At 39.3% G+C, this 19,690-nt stretch overlaps 1 protein-coding gene and 1 non-coding gene across 11 annotated transcripts in view; both read right to left on the bottom strand.

Annotated features, from left to right (window-relative positions):
• POLA1 (DNA polymerase alpha 1, catalytic subunit) overlaps positions 1–19,690 on the bottom strand; it is a 314,094-nt gene that overhangs the window by 253,795 nt on the left and 40,609 nt on the right. For all 10 annotated transcript variants that reach the window (XM_061627350.1, XM_061627352.1, XM_061627351.1 and 7 more), the window contains exons 19-24: positions 19,557–19,673; positions 16,439–16,614; positions 12,043–12,172; positions 11,595–11,714; positions 7,448–7,547; positions 115–239 (exon numbers count right to left, since the gene is read on the bottom strand). In XM_061627350.1, the coding sequence (XP_061483334.1) occupies positions 115–239; positions 7,448–7,547; positions 11,595–11,714; positions 12,043–12,172; positions 16,439–16,614; positions 19,557–19,673 (768 nt within the window). The remainder of the gene's footprint in view (positions 1–114; positions 240–7,447; positions 7,548–11,594; positions 11,715–12,042; positions 12,173–16,438; positions 16,615–19,556; positions 19,674–19,690) is intronic.
• LOC133386396 (small Cajal body-specific RNA 24) lies at positions 544–676 on the bottom strand. Its single transcript, XR_009763137.1, has one exon. It is a non-coding gene; the product is annotated as a small Cajal body-specific RNA 24 (non-coding RNA).

The following is a 19,690-nucleotide window of genomic DNA, read 5'->3' as shown; positions in this document are numbered from 1 at the left end:
ACACTACAGTTACTAAATACAACACCGGTGTCTAAGGAGACTTCAATGTATTATTGAATATCACATATGATTTTTTTTAATGAAACATTAAAAGCTGTCAAATTAATCACACACCTCTGTCTTTTTTTGCACACTAGAAGACATCCTGGGAACTGTTGTAAAACAGATGTTAAACTCTTGGATAATTGAAGGGTACAAGCTATTGAAGTCTAGGAGTAAGATGAACTTGTCATAAAAACCTGGAATTTTTTTAAAAAACAGAATTTAAGTTATAATCTGTAACTATGCAGAGTATACAAGGCAGGTTTTTATAGTACATTATGAAAGAACAGCAGAATGAGGGGAAGAGTCTGAGGTATTGGTGAGGAAAAAATAATGAGGCGGCTGAAGTGGGATTGCCATTTTTACTATAAACATTGCCTCAAAAATACTTTGGATGATTATGAAATCAATGTTGGTCCATATAATCCATTCAATATTCAGGTCTAGAAAACAACAGTACTATTTCAAAACATTGCACTTTATTACCAGACAATTATGCAGATATGTCAGAAGTGGAACGATCCAACCCTGTTAACTATTCAGGGATGAACAGATAGCTTCAATGTTACTCTGGGATGCTTCTGTACAGTTGTCACCACAAAAAGGAGACACTGGAAGAAACTTCAAGCATCCACTAATTGGCAACAGCAGAAGAGGGTTTTTTTAATGCACGTCCTTGAAAAAGAAAGTATACAAAACAAAACTACCAGTTTTCAGGTGTTTGCATACCCAATTATATATTTGCATCAATATTTTTAGCAACTTTTTTGGGTGTGCATTCCACTGCTATGAAATTTTTTTTTGTTTATTTCAAATAAAGCAACTTTTAGGCTGTTTACAACAGCACATTAGTTACCATGAAAGCTTCTTCCTGTTGGGTATGCAGAAGCATCCACTGTCAGTTGTGTCTCTTCTTAATGCTCAAAACCAATGTGAATTTCGGATCCCCTCCCCTTTAGCTCTATTCCATGGTCCAGCTTGTAGTAGAAAATGTATGGCAAGATAAATTTTAAGGACAGAAGGGGAAAAGGAGAGGACAGTGACCTGGCTCAGGTGGCTACCTGGAACCAGCTAAATTAAGTCTTGTGACAGCAGGTTGGGCTTGATAACAACCAGCAGGGGAGTGACGACATGAGGTGGCCAGTATTCAAAAACCACAGCATCAGCATGGTACCAACCAGAAGAATGGCTGAGGCCTGTTCTGCTTTGATGTTATGTAGCACCTGTGCTATCAGTGGAGTCAGAGGAAGTGTATACAGTAGGCCTGGAGGTCATGCGGAGTAAGACATCTGTTGTCTTTGCTCCCTTAATATAATATCTGGCACAGAAGTGCTTAACCTTGTGACTCGCTGGGGAGGCAAACAGACCTACCACTGGGAGGGGGGAGCATTTAACTGCCCTCCAAATAGCAGAGAATGTGGCTGGAAGGTTTGTCAGTTGGGCCAATCTTCAGTAATATTCAGCACGCAACTACAGGATGTTCTCAACCTACAGAAGAATGACTTTTGCTTCCTAGTGGAGAGATCAGGATCCACGGCCTTCCTGTGTATTTATATGAATCTTGGAGGGTGGTGTTGCTGGTTCTCACCAAGATGTAATCATACTTGACAAGGGGTCAAACATTCCAGAAGGCCAAACTGACAATACAGACTCCAGCAAGTTTACACTATGGTTTGCCTCTATCTTTGCCCACATCCCCTGCATCATCTGTTGTTGGTGGTGTGTGTTCCCCAGACCTGGAGACTGTGTTCATCATTATAATGATCCATGTGGGAAGTTCGAGAGGTACCCTTCTGAAGAGATAGTTTGGTGTCTACCAGCAGAAACCCGGCTTGAGGTCAGGCATGAGGACAATTCTACAATGGTGTCTGTATTTTCTCCTTGAAGTGCAATAGTGGCCATTGCAGCAACCTTGAAAAAAAGTTAGGATCTCAATGCAGGGCATCATGCTGAGGACATGGGCAAGTTGCATCAGGCCCACTGTTCTGAGCAGCTGGGTGCCTGTTGGGAGTCTCTCTGCAAAGGCGGCCTGGACACCATATGATGTGTCATCTACGGCCCTTAGATATTGAATCTGGTATGTTGGTTGCAGGTGGCTTTTGAGCCGGTTGATTAAGAAGCCATGGTGTTAGAGGCCCATCTCGGTGATTTATAGACCCTGGGTTGCCTAGGCAAGAGAGCGGACCTACACATGATGTTCTCAAGATATGAATGGACATATATATCCTGCAGCTGAAGATGCACTACAAAAGTGATTATCAGCTTCATGAAAATAAGACTAAACAGAAGGACTTTGTATTGATAATTTCTTTGTTCAGGTCTTCACAAATGGAATTTAGGGTTGCATGAACAATTTGCAGTATCTCACAAATCTGATTAGGTATTTGAGAACTATAACTGCTCATCAATCTTTCCCTTCTTCAGAACCACAAGCGATACTAGATGCCAGAGAATCTTCAAGCAGGGTGTGTGTGTTTCTACTGCCTCTATCTCCAGCAGGTATGCAACAGAACGTCTACATCTCGTTGCTGTCTGAGGATTTGGAGTTTGGCAATGGGCAGAATTTATCTCAAGGCACCTGCAAGAATTCTATACCCTACCTACTTCTTCTGTTTTTCAGGGCCCAGCACTCTTTTGTTGAAGTTCCCAAATGGGTAGACACAGCTGCAGCCTTCTTTCCACCAGGGCCTGGGTGGCATCAGAACTGTTGTCTGTCTCCTTGGACTGCATGGGTTCAGGCTTGGTATGGACATATTTTAATTTCTGTTGGGAAATCTGGACATGTTCCATGCTAGTTTGCTAGTTCTGAACCATTAAGAAAAGAGGCTCTTTGACGATGAAAGGAAGGAAAGGGTCACCTAGGCTTTCCAGAAACAATCAAAGCCATGTTTGTTCTGACAAGCTGGACGAATAGATCTCGCCATGGATGCCTACTTTATATTGTTTTTAAATTTATCTGCTGTTTTCTGTGTTGCTGTTTTTAGCTGTTTTTATTGTATTTTTGTACATCACTTTGAAACATATGTAGAAGTCTATTAATAATTAACTGGCATCCAACATCTCTTTAGGAGGCAAAAGGCATGGTCTTACATTAATCCCTAATTTCAACAAACACATATTCAAGTGCCTCCTTTCCAAAAAGGTGGGAGCCCTTAAAGGGAACACTGGTGAGGTTGCTTTTAAACGCAGTACCCACATTCCAATGCTTAAGTTAAAGGGAGTGCTTAGCTACCACATTAGCTGCAATGCACATTCCAGAAAACTCAACAAAATCTAAAGTGATGTCAGGTATGAACTCAGACGCCCTGGTTAACTTTTGGAGAGCCTGGTGGAGCCTGTTCAAAATGAGACTGGGATCTTGAATAAAATGCTCAATACAGAGGCTCTAGCAAAAAAAAAGAAGTGATGGAGGCTGCTCACAGAGTGAGCACCCCTGTCTCATGAGCCCTTTTTAAAGCTAAAATCTAAGTGTTTCCCTCCTGAGTCTTTAAATGGGGTATCACCAACCTTGGATACAATGGACCCTGAAATGAGCATAGCTACGGCTACATCTACTATTGGGACTTTATTGCTGCTTTACAGTGTTAAACTTCTTGGCAAAGCTATTGGATTTCTTGCAAGCCAGTAGTGTGGCCCATACCAATTTAATAAGGTCATTAAATGGTGCTGAAAAATATCTGAGGAGGTCTGATTTCTGGGAAGACTCATGCATCTTGCGATGCTTCTGGCATGGAATCTTAACAAGAATGCAAGCCTAAAAAGGTCATGGCCTTAGACAATAAATAAAAAGTCAGAGCCACATTAAACAGTTTGGAACTTTGAGAATCCCCCATGTCTCACTCCATTCTCTCTCCTGCTGCTCTGAAAGATGCAAGAGGAAGTAGGATCCTGAAAATGTGCATCATGATCAGGAGGAGGATCTTGAACTACAGGACCTGTGCCCTGTCCTAGACGCAAGGGCACCTTAGATGAATGAGTGAATGAGGGTCAGGAGCTTCACAGTCAGAGGAGACACATCTGGCAGTGGATGCCTCTCGTGTCAAACAAGTGAATGGCAGCTAGCATTGAAGTAAATTTTACATCAGGAATGAACCTGTGGCTATAAAAAAATCTGAGAAGGCTGATCAAATTGCCTTTAATATGATCTAATATTTCTCAGCCCCAATACTTGTGGAAGCTGTTCAGTAGGTACACACAGCTTCCAGTTGTATTCTAGGTCCACACACATACAGACACTTCTACTTCCATGTATTTTCAGATAGATGAAATGAAAAGCAGAATTTTTGGGGGGGAAGGAGCATTCACAAATTAATTAGCCTCCTCAATTCCCCCAAACTATGACCTCTCAGTGCTATAGATTCATTACCAATGTAAAATTGACTTCAATGTAGCTGCCATTCTGAACAGCCTGAAATGACTCTGGGAATCAGAAAAAATAATGTTCACAACAGAAGAATGCACATCAAAAGTGATATTCCTTTTACTTTCTATTACCATAGCTTTTGTTTACTTACTATTTTGTATGATCATTATAATAAAACTAATTATTTTCTGAGGAATTCAATATGGCTAACAAGTCTAAATACCAAAACAGTATTTCAAATATAAAAAATTTCTAAATTCAACAACAACAAATTTTATTTGCTTATAGCCATAGGCCATTGCAACAAACTATGAACACTGTGACAATAAAATACATTTATACATTTATATCCAGATGGAAACAGTTACAACAATCCAAAATCTAATGAGATTGTGAGTTGACATATTTTGCTCTGATCTTTTTGGCGGCAAGAGCAAAATTTGCCACCGCCAATGTAACCGTATTTTGCTTGTCCGCCAATAAATCAACTATTAAAATATCGGTGGGGATCCCTACCCTAGAGCTAATCAAGGGTTCCAAGAATTTTTGTCTTGGGTCATTATACAGTGGGCACATTAACATGTAATGAACGAGGTCCTCTATGGCCTTGTTTCCACAGACACAATAACGTTCCGCTCTCGGTGTTCCCTTGTATCTACCCTCCAGAAAGGCTGTGACCATCGTCTGGAATCTTATCCCGGTGAAGGCTCTACGTACAGGAGCGCTAGTTAAAATAATAAAATATGATGGGATGGCATGATTTACTTTTACAAGGGGGAACCACTGTGAAAAGGACAATGACACTATGGAAGCCCTATCTTGGTCTGCATCAAAGTTCAAAATCCAGTTGCGAAGCTCCAATGGGGAAAAAGATAGAAGGTCTCCAGGGGAGAGATTATAAAAATCTATTAGAGATCTAGTGGCTTGGGCCCAGCCTCCTTTCAGTAATTGTTCTTGCCAACAAAGTTTAACGATGGAAGTCTTGTCTGCCATTGAGATCTTCCTCCAGAACCTTAGCACAGCCAGATCTATTTTGTCTGTCAGAGATGGAAGGCCTAGTTCGGTCCTTACATGAGCAGATGGGGTTCCACGAGGGAGCCCCAAAATCTGTCTCATGAAGGAATTTTGAAGGGTCTCAAGGCTGGCTTTAAGTGAGTGGCCCCAGAGTTCTGCCCCATAAAGTAATTTTGGTAGGGCTTTGGCAGTAAAAATTTTCAACATAGGTATAATCAACTGTCCCCCACGGGTGTAAAAAAAACTTTTCATTTGTCCTAAAACTCTTGCACCTGATAGTTTGGTGTCTTCAAGGTGGGGTTTCCATGAGAGTTTGGAGTTAAAAGTTATACCGAGATATTTAAAGGACTGCACTTGTTCTAAGGGTTTCTCATTCAAAGTCCAGTTTGTTTTGGCCTTACTATGTTTCCCGGAAACCATAATTTTAGATTTTGTATGGTTAACCTGCAAATGCTGGGCATGGCAATATTCCCCTAAGCAGATTAGCATTCTTTTTAGGCCGATTTTGTTTAAAGAAAAAAGGGCCAAATCATCTGCATACAATAAAGCTGGTATTTTTTTGGTACCCACAGAGGGGGGGGAAATCTATTTGAAGTCAATGCAGGGATGATATCGTTTATGAAATAGTTAAAAAGAAAGGGGGGCAATATACATCCCTGCTTGACCCCTTTTGAAGCAGGAATTTTGCTTCTAGACGGACACATTCCTACCCAGACGGACACGTAGGAAGTTAGATTGATGAAGAGATTTAATTAGCCATAAAAGCCTTTTATCTATATTAGTTTTATCCAATTTATGCCATAACAACTCCCTATCCACCGAGTCAAAAGAAAAAAAAATTCTAAATTGAGCCTAATCATAAAAACAAAACAAAACCCCACAGTAATACAGTACAGTCAAGCACCTAACAAAACAATAGTCAGCCAATTGTCTTTATCAATAACCACATCTTTATCGACCACCTGAAATCACATGATGGGGCCTGATGCACCTTACTTGGCAAGGCATTCCACAAAGTGGACGCCACCAGAGAAAATGCCTTAGCCTTGGTTGCCATCAACCATGCCTCATGAGGTCGAAGGATCTAGATCAGGGTCTAAGATGAAGACTGAAGCATGTGGGAAGATACCAATAGCATAAGGTACCAAGCTATTCAAGGCACCAGCATCTTGAACTGAGACCAGTAAAGAAGTGGCAAAATTGGTGTGATGAAATCAAAATGCCTGGCACTCATCAGTGACCTGGCTGCAGCATTTTGTACTAACTGCAGTTTCAAGGCAGCCCAGGTACAGTGTGTTTCAGAAGTCTCATATGGGCATAAATTACTGCAGCAGTCCAGTTTTGTTAGGAAGGGTCAATAGTGGGTGACCTAGCTGAAGCTGCCAAAAAAAAAAAAAGCACCTCTTGCTACCAACACTACCTGCACATCCAACAGGAGTACTCATAAACCACATACCTGATCTTTTAGAGTGCAACCCCATTCAAGAGGGGTTGTATATCCAAACCTCAAATCAACTACTTCTGTTTTGTCTGGATTATGCTTGTTCTAAACCATTTTTCAGCCCATCTAGTTCTATATCAAGGAGATGCCTTAATTGAAAGTACCAATTATTCACCTTCATTTTGCATATTATATACACTTGATATATTTGACATTAAATACAATATATATACAAAAATTCTCTTCCCACATGCTCTACCAAACACAAGCAGAAAACAATTTACTTCCATACAACATCTCAATTAGGTTTAACTGCCATAAGCATGCATTTTCCTCCCCCACATTCAACAGAATACTATTCTCTCAATTAAAGCTAATGTTTGTTCCTGTATTCCCAAAATAGAAAGAGCTATGGCATCTTCACAATGTGTATTGCTCCATTGTTTTTCCCTATAAAAATCCCACTATACAATATACAAAAACTTCTGAATGGACAGAATGACTTATTTTAAAAGAAGTTTATCCTGATCACACTTACTACACATTATTTGATCTACTGTTTCAAGTAGTGAAACTGTAGTTCTTACCAACTTTTGGATCCAAAACTAAACCTCCAGAATATGCTGCCTTTTTTCGCCCTGTTTTTGATTTGTTCTGATCCCCTTCAAAATCTTCATCATCTTCCAGCTGTATGAGACATAAAAATAAGACAAAATTAAGGTTTAAACTAAATATTATTATTTATAAAAACGGAAGGAAACATTGGTGATTATGATTGCTATTATGGAAAAAATAGTGGGTTCAAAAAGGGTGTTGTGTTTTTTAAAAAAGGATAAAGAGGACTATTTGATAAAAATAGAAAGATCAAATGAAATAAACATGAATATAAACAAGATACGTAACCTGAAATCTAGTACATCACCCATAATAATTTAAAAGAAAATGATTAAGCATGTGCTTTGGTACTTAATGGTATTCAGGTTACTAAAAATGCACAGACATGCATTACAGCCCTATATGTGCTTACTTGGAAATGTCCCACTATATTCAACAGGCCTCATTCCCAGGTAAGTGTGCACATACCTGATCTTTAGACAGAGTGCAACCCCATTCAAGAGAGGTTGTATATCCAAACCCCACTGCATATCCAAAGTACCACTCTATACAATAGGTCTCATTCCCAGCCTGCGGTCCCAGGCTGTAAACCAATTCACAGTTACTGGGAATAAGCCCCAATGACCAAAGTAGGACTTGTATCAAAACATACATAGAATTCCACTGTAGATCTCTAAAAATGTTGGAAGGATTGAGGACTCTGGGTCTTAGATGATGGGAATTATAATACAAAGGTTCTGGATGATGCTAAAAAATTGATACATAATCAAATATTGTTTAGTTGCTATCCTTTTAATCTTGAGATATTTTTAAAGAACACAGTTCTTAATCAAATGGAACTAACTTTTTAGATTAAGATTATAAATTATCAGCAATTTGCTGGGAGGCAGAAAAGCCCTGCACTATTCATAAGAGCAAAATTAGGAATCAAGACCAATAAGCAGACTTACTGATCAAATTATTCAACATATGCTCTGTTATGAGAAGAGAAGACATGGTACAACTCTTTCTCAAAGAGGGGGCCTTTTGATAAATTGGAATTTCGGGTTTAATGGCTGTCTGTTTATCCTCAGTATTCTATAGTTTGGGTCCAAAGAAAGGCTTACATGAGCAGAAATCACTTTCAGTGCCATGCATTGGGAGGGGAGCAGGGATATCAATTCAACCCCATGCAATTCCCACCTCCCATTAACAGACTCGACAGGTTACGGGGGCTCACCAGAGCTCCATGCAATGTGGCACAGAAGGCAGCTGTAGAGCAGATTTGGTACACAACAAGCACAAGAAGAAATACCTTCTGTCTGCATGGAGAATGTCTGGATCCAAGTCTGTCTGTCTGTCTGTATGTATGTATGTATTTATTTAATTAATTAATTAATTCATTTGTATACCACCCCATAGCCGAAGCTCTCTGGGCGGTTTACAACAATTAAAAATATTAAAAACAAATATACAAATATACAAATTTAAAAGACTGTACAGGTATTTAAAGTTGGCTTGTCCGTAAATTTAGTGTGCGATATAAATTTCTTTACCAGAATGTGTAAATCAAGAATTCACACACAAACAGAAAATGTCAAATTCGATCGGGGGGGGGGGGAATATTGGCTGAATGGAAGTCTGCAACACAAGGTGTATGGAACAGTCAATATGTAGCATGTTTCCTCAAATGTCCCAGTGGGTTTAATGGCATTTATTCACAGATAAGAGCCTTTATTGAGTGACAGAGTTCAAACTATGCATGCAGAAGTCCCCAGCTTCAATCACTGGCATTCAACAGGGCTGCAAAAGAGCCTTGTCTGAAATCCTGGAGAGTCACTGTTAGTCATTATAGACCAGGGATGGCCAACCCCACACACAGCACTTAGCAAGTGCCTCCCAAGTGCCTCCGACTAAGTTTCCTTTAAAAAAAAAGAAGAAGCCTCTAGTCCTCTTGAAAAGAAGGTTATGAAGCAAAATGTGGAGGAACCCTTCTAAATTATTTCTGTGAAATGACCTAGCCTGGCGGCTCCCACCTGTCAGTGTTTTTAGCCAATGAGGAAAGTCAGACCTGTGACTGATAAGCGAGCTGTTTGGACACGAGGCAATAGGAATATTTGGGGTCCTAAAGATTACTGATTACCAATTTCCCTTCCCTTTTGGGAGCACTTTTCCTACTTCTGTCTTTTTTCCTAGTCCTTGGAATTTCATTTCCTTTTTCTCTGGCAACCAAGATCAGGTAGTTCCTAGAAGTTATTTTGTGTTTAATGGAGCTTACTTCCAAGTGCATGGGTACAGCATGGTGCCCCAGGCTTTGGATTAGAGTCGGCACTGATGACAAACAGGGTTCCTGTGCCTTTAGCAGATTATGGCACGCAGAGATTCAACCAGTTAAGCCTTTTCTAATATGGAAATATAATTTTAGGAAAAGCTTCACAATGACCACTCTCTAATTTTGTGTTATGCCATGTTCACCATGATAGCCATTTTGTTTTACGCTATGCCCCTCCTCCAAGGCAGTCATTTTGTGAGTGGCACCACCAGCACTCTCTCAAAATTTTAAAAATGCCAACTGGTCCAAAAAGATTGGCAACTCCTGGTGTATACTGATCTAGACGCACTAATGATCTGGCTCTACATAAGGCACCTTTCTATGTGTCTGTGTAAGGGCACATAGGACTACACTTCTAAACACCAAAACAGAAGATGGTAACTCACAGGGGCTGTCCACATGTTACTTGGCCACCATGATTCCAATCTGAATGAGATCAAGGGGAAGACTTAGCTTGAACAATCCCACACTCTGGCTTCCCTCAAGATGGTAAAAATGCCACTATCAGAAGGGCAGCTGGTGCTGACACAGCACAGGGCCTTTTGGATGGCAGCACCTAGGCTGTGCAATTTCCTTCCCCTGTAGGTTCTTATGACCCCCATACAACATAATCTTCAGCATGCTGTTAAGCCTATTACATTTCATTGTTTGGCCCTTATTGATCTGTTTTGTCCCTGACTCTGCTGTATTTTTCTTCTTTGAAAAATTGGGCTTTGCTTTACTGTGCTCACTGATTTATGCTGTTATATTGCTTAATATAAATGTTAACATTAGCTGCTTTGAAGGCCTATGAGCAGAAAAGTATAGAAAGAATATAAATAAATCCCGTCTTCAATCTTTGCTTGTCCAGTTCTAGCACCCTCAGCCATCCGAAGGATTTCTGCATCCTTACACTCTGCTTTTTTTCTCCTTTGCTGCTCCCAACACTAGGAAATGCATCATGCAACACTTCTGTAAAGCCATCTCTTATTACTTCCAAATTCCACCTCAAAAACCTCTTCTCCCATGAAACCTAGCACCAATATCTTACCGTGGCTAAGCCTAAGCCTTAGTAAGTATAGCTCAACTCATTAAATATTTGACCCCAGCTTATTCCTGCCTTCATTTTCCTCTCTTCCTTTCATTGTGTCTATTTTAGATTATAATCTTTTTGGGACAAAAATCTGACCTCTTATTCTTTGTAAAGCACTACATACATAGATGGCATGGCAATAATCTATGTTGAAATTCTTGCATAAAAAGTCTCCTCCCACTCCCTCCCCCCCCCCGAAAAAAATTGAAAAACCAGCTTTCTGATACCCTGAAATAACAAATTAATGATCTGGTTCAGAGTCAATGCTAAACAATATCTTAGCATTATGGACATGAGCCACAACAAGCCTGGTGCTTGTGCACTTCTGTTCTGGTACATGAACAAGAGGCAAGGGAGAGATCAAAAACTTCTACTTTCAGTTTTAAATTAAGCCAGCATTCCCTGTTAAGTCTGGACAACTCTGGTTAGTTAAACATTATGGTGACTTCAAGCAAGCCAGGATTTATCACATAGCATGGTTTTATCCTCGCTTTACATAACCTGGCTTGTTTACGTAAGCATAATTTTAAACTAACTAGAGTTCACCAAGTTCAGACTTAAAAGGGAATTCTGGTTAGTTTAAAACTAGACAGCTCCAACTGCCTCCTCTGGCATGTGCCAGAAAAGGGGGGGGCACATGACTCTGAGCATCATTGCAGTTTGGCAATATAACCCTAAATGTGCCTACTGTAAACCAAACATAGCAAATGAAGAGAGGCTTAAAAAAATTACTCACCTGCTTCTGCTGAGACTTTTTAAATAGCTGCTTATCAGGCACAATAAAATCTTTTTCATAAAATGCATGAAGGAGCAAGTATTCATTACGCTCAGCTCGCCCACCCATCAGAGTCCTTGACTGCAAGAAAAAGAAAAGCCAAATAGTTACAGTTCAAAACAGAAATCAAAGTGCCAACAATGATACTAATAATAGCATTAATAATAGCATTTGCATTAAATGTTTTTTTCAAATGTTATTACTAGACTTTAGGGTATTTTGTTTTTATTCTATTTGGCAAGCTACAACACCAATCTACTGTTTTCTGACTAGATCAACACATCTCCTCTAGTGGCACATTCATATATATCCTTTTGAAAAAGGAACAAGGTTTGTGAAGAAGATTGTATAATCAAATCCAAGTTAATAATTGAGATAGAATTTGCTAAGAAATGAAGTTAAGGTTTACCATAACATTGCCAGCAATATTGGTAATCTGTAGGGCTAGCGGAAGAACATTGAGCTCACACATTATTTGTAAAATGTATTTGGCATCAGTCCAGGTATTCTCCAGCATGTAAAGTAAGTGACGGGAATCACTAAAAGAAGAAGAGGCAATTTTAATAAATTTCCCCCACATTTTCTAAAGGCACACAGATTCAATTTGCCACCACAATGTCCATAAAGGCAGAGCTCTCAAATGATTGCCTATGAAGCAAATTTAAAACAGAACAGAACACCCAGTTTGACTGCAAAAATTATGAATGAAAAGTAGGAGTAACAGCATCTGTACATCATTCTAGCATGACATAATCTGAAGAACTGTAGCGATATCAAGGCTACACAGAACAAAGTATCCATTAGGGGCTAAATTCAAACACAGAGGCAAGCTAAGACCAGAGATGGGGAACCTCATCTAGCTAGGCCTCTCTGTCCAGCCCCTGGCACTCCCCCAGGTCATTCCCCCTCCCCATCCTATTATGAATAACATATTCTTAATGCTATTAAAATAGTATTATTAATAATGATACTATTGTAATACACTGGGCTATGACAGAAACTGTGCCCTCCCCCTCGACTGATCAGTGTGGATCAGCTGAGAAATAGGAAGGCCCAAGTTTTCATCTTCATCACAGTACACTGAACAGAGAGGAACCACCTGGAAGAAAATTATCCATTCCTCAGCTGATCAGGAATGTTCATTTTATTCCTATACAGTGTCTAACATATTTTACACACTACAGATTAGGATGTTTGATGATATTGATGGAGTTCAAGCTATCTTGAAGATTATAACCTGAAATGTAGGTTATAAATCATTTAAATTTTGAATATGAACAAAATAATAGGTCTGTCCAAAAGCAGGCCCATCAACCCACTTGCTCATTACCTATACAATCAAAACTGAAGTCTGGCTATAAAGACCATTGGGCTGTGAAGACCAGTGGATGCTGGGTGGCAAAACAATGCCACCCAACATTCTGAATTAAGTCAATTTTACACAGATGTCCTTCATTAGCACTCTCTATCTAATGGACTTATCAGTAGAATCTGCCTTGGGGACACAGGTGGGCAACCTGCAGCCCGACTTCATTCTTCATTCTATTTTTCCTTCCCACCAGTATCTGTTCTTCCTGTTCATTTCTGTGCTATATACCTGGTGCTCCCCTAGCCAGGAGTATGGTGGTTATTCTATCACCGACCCTTGGGCTTGTGGATGCTGCTGTTAAATGCCAAGGATGATATTCAATGCTAGTCCTACTTAATGTAGACCCACTGAAGTTAACAGACATAACTAACAGATTCATTAATCTCAATTGATCTACTCTGAGTAGGGCTTAGCTGAATACAACCCCAGGTCAGTTTTTAATAAGATCTCCCCATCCACAACATGATATGTAAAATGCCAGGAGTGGCCAGCTTGGTTCCTTTTACAGAGACTTAGGCAGGTGCATAGGGAGGAGTTGGTCTCTCCCAGCTGTGCTCACCTGAGTACTTGGTGTAGTTAGACCCAAGGGTCGAGAAGGGAGGTTGTTGTAGTCTATTTAAATTTTGTATCTCTCTTTCTCTCGGCTTCCTGCCAGGCTGAATAGTCTAGAGTGTTTGTATCTCACATTGGGTGAACAACAGATTAGGTATTCTGCTGGTATACCACCTGCCTAGCTACCCAGCAGTCTTCCTGCCTGAGCTGACAGAGGTAGTGTGTCTGAGGTATGGTGTCAAGGACCCTACACTGCTGAGTCCTGAGGAACTTCAATATCCATGCTGAGGCCAACGGCTCAATACAAGTGGCTAGGCACACTCCGGACATAATTTTCTTGATGAGGCAAAAAGAGGGTAATCTGTGGATGGGATCTTTTACCACCATTCCCTCATCATGGTCAGATCATTTTCTGTCAGCAGCTTCCTCCCTTCACAGAGATGGGGTACCTATTAGGACGGTCCACCCCCCAAGGCTGATGAATCCAGATGATTCCCACACCATATGTCTGGTGCTCCTATTGAATCCTGGTAGATCTGTAGAATGCAGATATTGTCTAAGTGGTTGACATGATCACTCCTAAGGGATCTCTCCTGATTGGTAGCACCCCAGAGCTGACGGTGAGGAAGTAAACTAGGAATCAGATGAATGCAATTGAACACATGCTCATTATCAAGCCTACCCAATGGCAGTGAAGGCAGCAAAGAAGAGATACTTTGCTATCTTCATTTCAATCTCTATAAGCTATCCAGTGGAGCTTTTCCAGTTGGTTTGAGGACTTTTATATGATGGCCTAAGTGAGTCTGTGGAACCCTCAGCAGCCCATTGTGACTTGTTTTCAAGGCATTTGGAGGATAAAATTGCCATCATCTGCTCGGATTTAGAGTCCGTTGTTGTAGCAGAGGCATGTGAAGCACTGTATAATCTAGTGTTATTGGATAAGTTTCAATTGATACGGCTTGAGAATCTGGATAAAGTACATGGACTAATGCAGTCAACCACTCGTATCCTTGATCCTTCTCCTTCATGGCTGATTCAATTTAGCAGAAGGGAATGGCCAGCTGGGCCAGGGAGGTGATCAATGCCTCTTTGCCAGAGAATCCCAGGCCACCAGAAAGAAGCAGCTGTAAGACTACTCCTGAAGAAACATTCTGTGGACCCAGAATATCTGAATACAGACCCGTCAGAAATTCCCCTTTCTTGGCAAGCTTCTTGAGTGGGTGGTCACCAGCCAGATCCAGACACAGTTGGATAAAACTGATTTTCTGGATCCATTTCACTTAGGACTAAGGCCTTGTTTTGGCAGAGAGACTGCCTTAGTTGTCCAGTATGACGACCTTTGACAGAGAGAGATGGAGAGTGGTATCCTGTTGATTCTTCTTGAGCCCCCAGCAGGTTTCAGTACCCATCAGTCTTGATATTCTTCTGCTACTGCCCAATGTGGGAGTGAGTGGTACCACCCTGAAGCGGTTCCAATCCTACTTGCATAGTCAGCTCTAGAATGATGTGCCTTGGGCGAGGGGTCTTGTTCGGCCACATGAAGTCTCTGGTGTGGGGTTCTATTATACCCTCCATGCTGTTTAACATTTACATGGCAATCCAGAATTCTGAAGCGTGTTTTCACATAACACCAATTCTGGCCCAACTACACTGACCGCCCATTCATTTCCAAGTCCAGTTCTAGGTGCTCATTTTGACCTACAAAGCATTTGAAGCCATGTTTTTTATGCTGGCAAAAGATTTTTCTGTTTTATATTTGTTTATTGTTGATGAACATTTTTGTGTGTTTATTTTTGATACATTATTATATATTGTATTTTATTCTGGTTGTACGTCATTTAGAGAGACTTTTTTGTTTGTAATGAGCAACTCATCAATTCAATAAACAGGAAGTAGAGGCCCAGATGACTAAGAGTGCCTGTTTCCAGCTACTGGTGGTTCACCAGCGACAGCCATTTCTGGACTGAGACAACCTTATTATGGTTTTGCATGCTTTGGTTACCTTCTGTTTACACTACTGCAATGTGCTCTACATTGGGCTGCCCTTGAAGGCAGTCTGGAAACTGCAGAATGCAGCCACTAGAGTATTGACTGGCAATTCTGTGCATGATCATGTAGCACCTATTCTGCGGGTTCTGCACTGGTTGCCTATGTTACTAAGCCCAATTCGCTTACATTAACACAGAAAGCCTTTAACAGCATGAGACCTGTGTATTTGACTAAGCGTCTCTCCCCATGCCAACAGCATGTGACTTCAGTCCCACTGAAAAGTATGGCTAAGGTGTTGGAAAACCTTGACCCTCCAGACATTGCTGAGCTACAACTCCTATGAGCCCCAGCAAGCATGACCAATGGCCAGGGATGATGGGAGTTGTAGTTCAGTAACATCTGGAGAGACAAAGGTTTCCCACATGTGGTGTAGCTCATCTGATGGGGACTTAAAGTAGGGTCTTCTCTGTAGTGGCACTCCAGTTATGGAACTCCCTCCCTTTAGTGACATGGATGGGATTGTGTTGCACACTTTGACTTGTGTGTTTTCTTGTGCTTTTGGAAGCCATGCCTAGACTGCTGTTAGCCACTAGTCTCTATTTGTATAATTGTATCAACTGTTGTTTTTGTTTTATTGCTGGTGTGTTATCTGAGTATTTTATTGATATTGGTTTGATGGTTGTATGGAAGCTGCTTTGAGGTTATATATGACATATAAAAATCTTAAAATGAAGAAAAATATCTGCATATATTTCTTCCTAGCCAATAAATTGTCTGCAGGTGCCTGGGCATTTTTAACTCCCTTTCTGTATTCTATAAGCAAATCAATCCAGGTATTGTTTTAGCCATTGCTAGTGGGCTTGCCATTTAATAATAAAAGTATCCAGCAGCATACCTGTACATATTTCGTATCTCTTCAGATGGAATTATCACTCTTTCCATTTTCAGAATTTGACTGACAAGTTCAGACAAATGGTAACTTTTGCAACGAATCAGCTCCTTTGCTGAAATTTTGACATCACAAATCATTCGACCACAAGTTGCATTCTTTTCAGCAAATCCACTACGGCCCTTAATTGTCATGAGAGAAAAATATATATTCAGATTCTGTATCATTGCTATTTGCCCTTGGGCCAAGAGCTGAAAATTGACTTACTGGTATCGTGTAAGGTAGTAAAATGATTTTTTAAAAGGTGTATGTCTCTTGACTGTATATTCATGTGATAACCCATTCTGACTGCTTGCTATGCTTTTTATGATGTCATCAAGATGGCAGAAGGCATCTTTTTCTAACTTTTCTAATTTAAGCTGTAACATGTGAACAATGTGTCTTACTTTAAAATTTAAAACTGCACTGGAAAGCTGATGAATTCTCTTACAAGTAATTGTAATAATGACTTTATCCATTACCATTTTCGTGGTATAAGTCATATATCAATACAAGCTTTTTTTATATATACGATTGACTTCATATGACCCCTTATCTGATCCTGACATGCACATAAAGTATATTAGACAATTCTAGGGCACTCTTTTACCTTTCCAATAAGCCATAGCATAAACAAATTAATTTTGATATGCCATAATTACACATTTGAACATATCCACATTTTATGCAATGTATGGGTAACAGAACTCATTGTTACTGCAAAGAAACATCTAGTAGTTTTTTTTTAGTTCAGCTGTACAAATAAATCTATTGTATAGGCATGAGCAATTTGGCAGTTGACAGGAATGGACTTGACACTTGCATGACAACATCTCCAAAACTGCAACTGGTGCTGGTAGTTCAATATTGTCATCTGTCTATCACCCAAACACAATATTTTAGGCTAAGTCATGCAAGCGTGTGCTTTGTGCAAATTATAGTCAGGTAGCAACCAGAAAAAAAGATGTAGACTGTGAAGTTGCACCTGGAAACTCGGAAGATGACTGCATTGGTGACACACATTAAAATGTAATAACATTTAATAAAAAATTACATTTTAGCAGTTGTGAAATAACATTATAACATTTGTAAATAAAAACATACACATATTGAACAGTTGCTGAACTTGCAAAACTACTAGATGTTTCTTCGCAATAACAGTAAGTTACCAGTTATTAATTTATGTAACATTATATAAAACATGGATACTCTCAAATGTGTCTAACTATGGCATATCAAAATTAATTTATTCATGCTATAGCTTGTTGGAAAGGTAAAAGAGTACCCTACAATTGTCTATTTTAGGTCCATATCTGGATCAGTTAAAGTGTCATATACAGTAAACTATAAAAATCAGGAGAAAAAATAACTTTTTTCTTGATATATGACTTGTACAATGAAAACAACAATGGATAAAGTCATCGTTACAACTGGTTATTAGTAAGATAACTCATCAGTTTTCCAACATAGTTTTAAAATTTTTAATTTGACACCATACTAGAAAAGTTAGAAAAAGATGGCTTTGGCCATCTGATGACATCATAAAAAGCTTCAGCAGCCAGTCAGAATGGGCTATCACATGAAAATACAATCCAAAGAAATACACCTTTCAAAAAAATATTATGATGTTTTGCCACATTACACAATACCAGTTTTTGGTCTGGCCCATTCACTATGTATTTCTGTTCTGAACTAATGACCACAGTTTGACATCATACAGAAGTTGTTTCTCTCTTGTGTACATACACCTCGATAACCTTGTAGGGTTGTAAAGGGTTTCAATCGTTTCCTGTCAAAAATACGACTGAAGCTTCAACATTTCACTGAAGGCAATTACAACTAATAAATTGGTAATCATGACTTTATAAGTCTGCTTCATTAACTCAAGAGAATGGAGTTTGTCTTTTCATCAAAGCCACACCAATTACATCTTGTTGAAATAAGAAATAAAACTTCTTTATTATTAAATACATCTTATTTCGAATGAGCATAATTTTGTGTTCTGAAAAAAGTTCAAGAATGCCAGTGAGAAACCATATGAACTATTAAAGTACAAGGCAACAGAATAAAGGAAAATAAAAAGGCCATTGCTAAGCTTTCAGTCAACAACTTGTCAGTCAAAAAAATGTAAAAATTGTAAAAAGCTGATGATGCAGATTACTACAATCTGCAACAGAGGTACAGAAAAAAATTCTCACAACTTTTTAGCAATACAAGCTATTGTGGCAAAATGCTCAGTTTGAATTTCTCAAAACAACTTCAAATTATAAAGTCCCAAGACTGCTGCACCAGACAACAGTGTGATACAAACATGTGCAATATAATCTTCAGGTTATATATAATGTGCAATATAATCTTCAGGTTTTCCCAGACAGAAGCAAGCTAAACAAATGGCAATTGTTACATACAGGTGATGCGTATTTTGTGTAATGTGTGTGGGAGAGCACACATGTGCATACATACGTATATAAAAATGTGCACACACTGTTCACACTTATATAAAATGACATTATCAATGCTACAAGAATTTGGTTTTTGCCAAGAGTATTGCTGTAACACAATCATCATCCAAATGAACTAAAGTACCTAAACAAGAACCACAAAGAAAAGCGAGCTGGTTAGTGTCTTTATCACTACTGTACAGTACTAGAATATTTTTCAGCAATGTGAAAAAGTAAAAAAGGTAGTCCAGGTAAAATCCATTCACAGAGTAGAGGAGAACAATTAACCATGCTGGATGTGGTGCACTTTATGTAGTAGAACTAGAAAATCCTAACTATTCTCTAAGGAATGATTTGCCAGTCAAGCCAACATACATTTTCCCCACAATTTACAATACACAAAAGCACCTCTATTAGTCATTAATCTGTCAATAGCTCCATCTAGTTGAGACAAGTAAACTAAATTTGCTTAGCTTTGTCTCATTGTTGAAGTAAGACTTTTAACAACATTACTGAAATCTAAATTGTTACATAAGTCAGGATACATGACCAGTCAAAACAATTGAGCAAGACATTCAAAATATAGCAACTAAAATACTTCATTCTTAATAACATACAGCAATGAGACTTAAGCAACATTTTACCCCAAGCTTTGGCATATTTGATCTCCTCAGTCGACCTATCTTGGACCAGTGTGGAACTTTGCATACATTAATTCTTTGAAGAAGTAGTTCCAGATCAAACCCATAAATATTGTGTCCCTTAAAATAGAAAACAA

Source organism: Rhineura floridana, chromosome 5, assembly GCF_030035675.1.
Source record: "Rhineura floridana isolate rRhiFlo1 chromosome 5, rRhiFlo1.hap2, whole genome shotgun sequence".
Taxonomy (NCBI): Eukaryota; Metazoa; Chordata; class Lepidosauria; order Squamata; family Rhineuridae; genus Rhineura; species Rhineura floridana.
The sequence above is the reverse complement of the archived record's forward strand: the minus strand, read 5'-3'. Positions and strand labels throughout refer to the sequence as shown.